Below are 6,448 nucleotides of genomic sequence, written 5' to 3' on the forward strand. Positions count from 1 at the left end.
CAGCTGGGTCCCAAGGAACCAGAAAGGAAAGAACAACCTCCACAAAACCATGTCACCAGTAGTTCTCAGCTGGGTCCCAGGGAACCAGAAAGGAAAGAACAGCCCCTGCAAAAGCACCTCACCAGTAGCTGTCAGCCCTCACCCCCAACCAAAGAGCTCCCAGGCCTGGCTTGTCAGCACTGCATTCTGCCCAGCCACCCTACTGCCTCTCTGCCAGGGAGCAAGCCCTGTGCTACAGACTCCAGCTTCCAGGACGCTCTCAGGCCCACTGCTGTGCACAGTGACAGCAGCAGCCACAAGCCCAGGTCTGACCCCGACCTGGGCCCTCCAAAGTCTAAGTTCCCAGACTGGCCCCTCTCCTCCCAGAAGCCGAGCGCTGAGGCTGCAGTGAGCAAAGAGCCTGGCGCTCCAACCCTCGGCAGAGCTGGGGTGGGGAGTGGTAAGGGTGTGTCAGAGGAGTTCCCTGTCCTCCCAAGTCCCCAGAAAACAGCCCGTGAAGTGATTGGCCAGGGAGCCAGTGGGCGCTCAGTCCCCCTGCCCACAGAAGGGGGTCCTCTAGACACAAAGCTGAGACCCACCAGCGCTGGGTGTCCCCCAGAGGCACTGGAGATGCTCGGACATCCACCAGGGCGAGGACTCCTCGGGGCCAGTGAGTCAATGGACCAGAAACTTCCCACTGTCAGGGAAAGGCAAAACCTGTCTCCAAAGGCCCCCACACCATCCACTGTGAAAGATTGTCCCCCTCTGTGCAAACAGACAGACAGGAGCCCGAGTCCGCTGGCCAACAGTGCCGACACCGGCAAGTCTGAAGGCAAGAAACGCACTGAAGCACTTTACACCCCTGCGGATGGTGAGAAGCCGGGGGCTGGCTTGTCCTCGGTGCACAGCGAGGCTGGGCCAAAGGGTGCGGAGCAGCCGGCAGCAGCTGCTGGGAAGGGCTGGCCGGAGGCTAAGGGGAAAGGGCTCAGTCCCCAGAAGCCACTGACTGAGGCAAGCAAGCCCAGCAGCATGAAGCGGTCACCTTCAGCCACGGTGCAGAGCCCTCTCGGCTGTGCCACCCTCCCAGAGAAGTCTCTGAGCTATTCCTGTGGCTTTCTTGAGGCCAGACCAGTAGTTCCAGAGACTTCTACCACCTGCAGCGACACCTCTGCCAAGGCCAGCAGGCCTGCAGCAGAATCCCCAGCCTCCAGCAGCAGGGACCAGCGGAAACCCCTGCCTGGTGGGGGTGGCAGAACCCAAATGACCAAGAGCGACTCCTTGCCATCCTTCCGCAGCTCAGCCGCCACTCTGGAGTCCCAGCACCCCAGCCCTGGCCTGGTGGTGGGCACCAGCCACCGGGACAGGGCCCTCTCAGTAACCACCGCCGTGGGAGACACCAAAGGGAAAGAGCTAGCCCCCACCCAGCCAGCTCAGACCAGGAACCAGAATGTGAGCAGAGAGGCGGCCAAGCCGTCCCCCGCTCCAAGCACTGAGCGCCCCATCGTTCTTCCTTCTGAGAAGGACACTGGGCTGCGACAGAGGCGGGGGAAAGAGAGTTTGCGCGGCAGCCCCAACAAAAAGGCCTTGTGATGGGGCAGGCCCGGGCGGCACTGGGGAAACCCACCCTGCGTGTGTCACTGCGTCTTGACTACCTTGGAAACCAGCGTCGTGGGACACCAACCCCCTGCTATCGGCAGAGCCTGGAGCCTCACTGAAGAAGCGAGGAGACAAGAGACAGAGAAAGAGGGGACCTTCTTCCAAATGCCTTCCCAAATTGGAACCGGCAAACTGTTACCAGATAGTGTTTGTACAAAATAAAAAACAAAAAAATTCTTTCTGGTTGAGGTTGAGGGTTGTTGAGGGAAAAGATTTTCTCTGTAAATATCTAGCAATGTGTTTGGCTTGGGGTGTAGAGTTGATACCTTGCTGCTGATGGCGTCATTTACTACAACTTTTGGTTTTTTCTTAAGTAGGATTTTTGCTCTACCATTGATCACAATGCAGTCACGAAGCGAAATGGCTAAAACCGGGTGTTTGTTAAAATATAGATGCACCCATATTCGTGTATATACACATCCACCCACGTGTTTTGGTCTGTGGTTGAAAAGACTCTTGCAAGGCTACATTTTTTTCTAAGTTAACATTCTGAGTAGAGTTGATGGTGGAAGAAAGCCTGAAATACACTAGATGGTGAGTTTGTATGTGTATTTTTAACCAGAAATTTTGATAGCACTGTATCTGGCTACCTATATTTCCAGATCTAAAGCAAGAATGACTCGAATCACTGCATCTGGAATGCTCCTCCGTCAGGAACGGCCACAACAGGTGGAGCTAGCCATTTGCATTTCACTAATGGCCATTTTGATCCTGGGCCCGACTGTCTCCAAGGCCAGTTGTCCCTGTGTGTGGGTGTCGACTCTTCACTATAGGTAGAGCCAGGGCTATAAACACACATTGACTTTTATGTCTGTTCTGCTTTCCCTCCTTCTCATGCTCTTAAATACACTCAGGCCTTTATGCTCTGAGTCGCTGGTCCAAGAAGCACACATTTTGTAGTAGTTCTGCGCCCGCCCTGCTGTTGAACAAAAAAGAAACTAACTGGCCGCACACAAATCCGCTCGTATTTAGGTTGCTTAATAAGCACTAGGCATTGGAAGAGGTTTTCACTTTGCTTTTTTGAGGAGAAGTGGAGGGGGTATGGATTTTGGCATCATAGCATATATTTTAAGGAATAATCAGGACATCAGATACATTTTAATACATAGCTGGGGCCTTATGTTGTAGATGAAGCTTGCTGTTTTTAGCAAGTTCCTGGGTTTCACATTCGTTTCTGGTGCATCAAGTAGCTCCATACATTTCATAACATGGTCTCTTTATTTGTATGCAAAAAAAAAAATATTTACTGTATTAATAAAGAGCAGCATTTTTGTAATAAAAAGACTTGTTGGAGCTATTTGGTGCTTGAATGTGACTGTCCTTTTTACTTTTGCTAAGCCTTATTTAAATTTTGTATACCATGGAATATGTAGGATTTGTCCAATCATTTTAGTGCTGAGGGGGTCTTTGTGTTTTTTGTTGCAGTTTTCCTGGTGGCTTGTTTTGTATTGTAAGACAGCACTTGCTGACATAAGTACTAAGCACTAAGAGAAAATACACACAGATAAGTATTTATAAGATGCTTGGGATCCATAGCAGGATTTTTGTTTTGTTTTGTAAAAGAAAAAATCACCAGTAAATACTAGTCCAGCACCCAACCCCCCTCCCCGCAGGGATATCTTAGTATCTTCAGGCTATAAAATTGTTCACCTAAGCACAGCATCATCTTACATCCCTGTGGATTGTAAATCATTTAGTGAGGCTGTAAACTCCACTCCAAAAACAAAGGCATAACTTAACCAATTGCTTGGTTGTCCTTCATTGTAAAATGAGTTGACAGTGGTGAAAAAACTCTCTTCCTTGCCCCTAACTTTTTTCCCATAAGGTTCTAGCCATTCCCCATCATTATGTTGTGAATTGTAGAAGAAACCAATATTTTGAAAGAACTTAAAAAAATGGTCTCAACATTTATAATTCATACCTGCATTCGGCGGCTGTCATAACCCAACCTTTCTGCACCCAGACATCTAGACAGGTCTGTCGGGGAGGTAGTGTATGGTTTACAGCCTTTGCTTTTTAACTGTCCAGTTTTCTTTAAAGCACAACTAGCTGCTTGTTTACAAATGATATTTTAAAATGTATATTTTGTATAGTGTATTATCATTTTTGCCAAATATGTTTTTGCATTTTGGATGGCTACAGAGTCCCTAAGATTGCATTTGTGTAATACCTGTTTGTTGTTGTAAACCTCTCCAGTCAGATGGTAGAAACTCTCCTGTGTTCTGTTTGGTCGGTCTCCTGTGATTTGGTGTGCTCCTCGCTAGTACTCCCAGCTGTAGATTTACCAGCTTAAAGTTTGTTAGGATCTGTGCAATAAAGTGTTTGCAGTCTTATTTTCTCTAAGGAATTCCCTATGGATGTCATAATTGTTGTATATTGAACAAATATTTATACTTATGCAGTTGCATAACATTGAAATAAAAATTTAGCATGAAAAGATAATGGCTGTTAAGTTTTTTTTTCCCCCCCATCTACACACATGCATAGCATCTCCAAAACATGACTGAATAGAACTCTGTTGTGGAAAGGGTGGTTTTCTGCAGCTCCCTTTTGGTGAGTGGAAAGCGGAAAGGTTTGCTAATTTTTTAAAAACTGAAACAGTGTTCCTTTCTTCAAGACTGTCTGCCTTTAAGTAGACTCCACTCCTCCTTCAGTTCTCCCAAAACTTTGCTCCATCCGTTACCATTGTGTTCTCTCATCTTTCTTTTCCTTCCATCTGATCTTCTCCCTTATAATTAAAAACCAAGAAGACACCAGGATGGAAGGAAGCAACCTCACATTTATTGTCTGCCTACTCTGTGTGCACACTTAGTGCTGGGCAACATGGGTTTTATCTGCCATCTTCTCTGAGCCCCAACACCAGCCTCAAACCAGATGGTGATGGCATCCCCATTTTACTGAGGAGCAAACAGGCCTGGACAGGCTGTGTGATTTGCTTAACACACACCCTGTAAAGACAGCTTACTTTAGGATGTCGATTTTTCTGGTTCTGAAGCTCTTGACCATTCTAAACATTACCAGGTATCATGCACTTGAATTCAGATCCAGGCCCCTCTGAATGATCTAAGCTACCTCATTTTCTCTTTTTAAGTTTATATGCAGAAAAACCATATCATGCAAAATTACAAACCTGATGATTAGTGGGAAGCCATGAGCCAAGGAAGCTAATCGTTCTCTGAAATAGGGGTCCTTTATTAGTTGTAATTAATCAGTAAGCAATTTCCCTTCTAGATTTTTGGTTCACAACACAAATGTTACATGAAAAAGTATAGCTCTATTAACTGGAAATTTGCTTGCTTCAGTATAGGCTGGACATTAAGCAACTCAATGGTAAGGCAGTTCACTCAATTTAATTTCCTTCCTACCAGTGTGTTCTTAACACTTTCCTCAATGTCATCATTTTGTGTATTTCTTTCTCTTTCTTCCTCCTACCTCAGTTAGTATTGTACGCATCTTATATATCTAGGAAAGCTGGAAATCACCACAGCTTTATTGAACTTTGGTTTCATTACTCTTTTTTTATACTGAAAATCAATCATTTGGCCCAGGTTCAGTTTCTCTGGCAGTTCATACACCTCAGACCCTGGACTGGAGGCTTTAACACCATTCATTAGGAAAAAAAAAAAAAAAAACAAACATGCAGCAGCATCTCATGAATTGCTGGGACCATGCATTCCAAAAGACAAGATTGCCCTCTCATAATGTCATAGGCTACAATGGGGCTGTCAATCCCAATACTTGGATGCAGGCAAACACATCAAAAAGGGACTCTGTTCCCAAGACCAAAGTTCCCTGCATGTTTTGTGACATGCCATTGAGTCTGTTCAGATGTAGGGGAAAAGGAAGATCTGTTGCATACGGTTTCTAGGAACTGCTCCACAGAGCTTTACAAAAAGGCTCTTAATATTATAAAGCTGAAAGCATCTCCCAAAGTCATTGGCTGTTGCACTGAAGCACTGAAGAGATGGCTGTCAGAACCTGGAGGTGAAGAAAGAAGTTGTTTGCAAGGCCTAAAGCAAGCATGCTGCCACTACCCAGCCTTCATATGTGAGCTGGCATCGCCATCTCCTCCAGCTGTAACCTGTCTAAATAAATACCCTTTGCCTGCAAGTTCTGTCTCTTTGGAATACGAATACCGTGTGAAACTGTTGTGCTGAAGTGACTTTCCTCAGCTGGAGGCAGATTTTCTCATGGCGGGGACTGAGGGCAGTTCCTGTGGATGGCCTCCCATGTCTGTCAGCTCAGTGCCACCCGGTGAGACGACTCTCAGCCCCTTGGCCTGCTGTTCCTTTCCAGGGGGGTTTCTTAGAACACCCATGGCTCCTGTTCTCAAGGGAAAGGAAAGAGCAATCCAAGAAGCTTGGGCTTAAGCTTTTGCCTTTGAAATCGCAAAGCTTTAGAAAAACCCCACCTCCTTTTACAGTACTGGAAATCCTCACCATCTCTTTATTCTTGCACTGTTGTGAAAACCAAAAAAGTCTTTAAAAATTCTTATTTTTCTTTATTGTGCAATACATGGTCAAGTGAAGGCAAATTACAAATATAGAAAAGCAAAAAAAAAAAAAAAAAGATTAAGTCACTGCCCTTCCCCAGACACTTCAATTTATATGGAATTTTATCTTAACAACAACAAAAAAATAATAGTCGGCATGATGTTGGGTAACTTCTGCCTAGTATTAAATCAAATATAGATTTCAGTGTCTCTGAGTATCCTGCAATACTATGTAATGACCACATGGTATTTCATATTAAAGACGTGACACAGTATTTTCTCATGTACACGTGCACAAGTAGAGAACCTCAGACTTGCATG

General features: G+C 45.7%; 1 protein-coding gene across 3 annotated transcripts in view; it reads left to right on the forward strand.

Annotated features, from left to right (window-relative positions):
- Positions 1-4,074, forward strand: part of LOC120879597 (microtubule-associated serine/threonine-protein kinase 4-like) — a 176,042-nt gene extending 171,968 nt beyond the window's left edge. For 2 of the 3 annotated variants that reach the window (XM_040262637.1, XM_040262639.1), the window contains one exon: positions 52-4,074. In XM_040262637.1, coding sequence (XP_040118571.1) covers positions 52-1,569 — 1,518 coding nt within the window. In that variant the 3' untranslated portion in view covers positions 1,570-4,074. Of the gene's footprint in view, positions 1-36 lie in introns of all 3 variants that reach the window. The other variant, XM_040262638.1, reaches the window with a different exon arrangement.
- Positions 4,075-6,448: the final 2,374 nt, after the last annotated feature.

Source organism: Oryx dammah, unplaced genomic scaffold (assembly GCF_014754425.2).
Source record: "Oryx dammah isolate SB20612 unplaced genomic scaffold, SCBI_Odam_1.1 HiC_scaffold_20, whole genome shotgun sequence".
NCBI classification, from domain to species: domain Eukaryota; kingdom Metazoa; phylum Chordata; class Mammalia; order Artiodactyla; family Bovidae; genus Oryx; species Oryx dammah.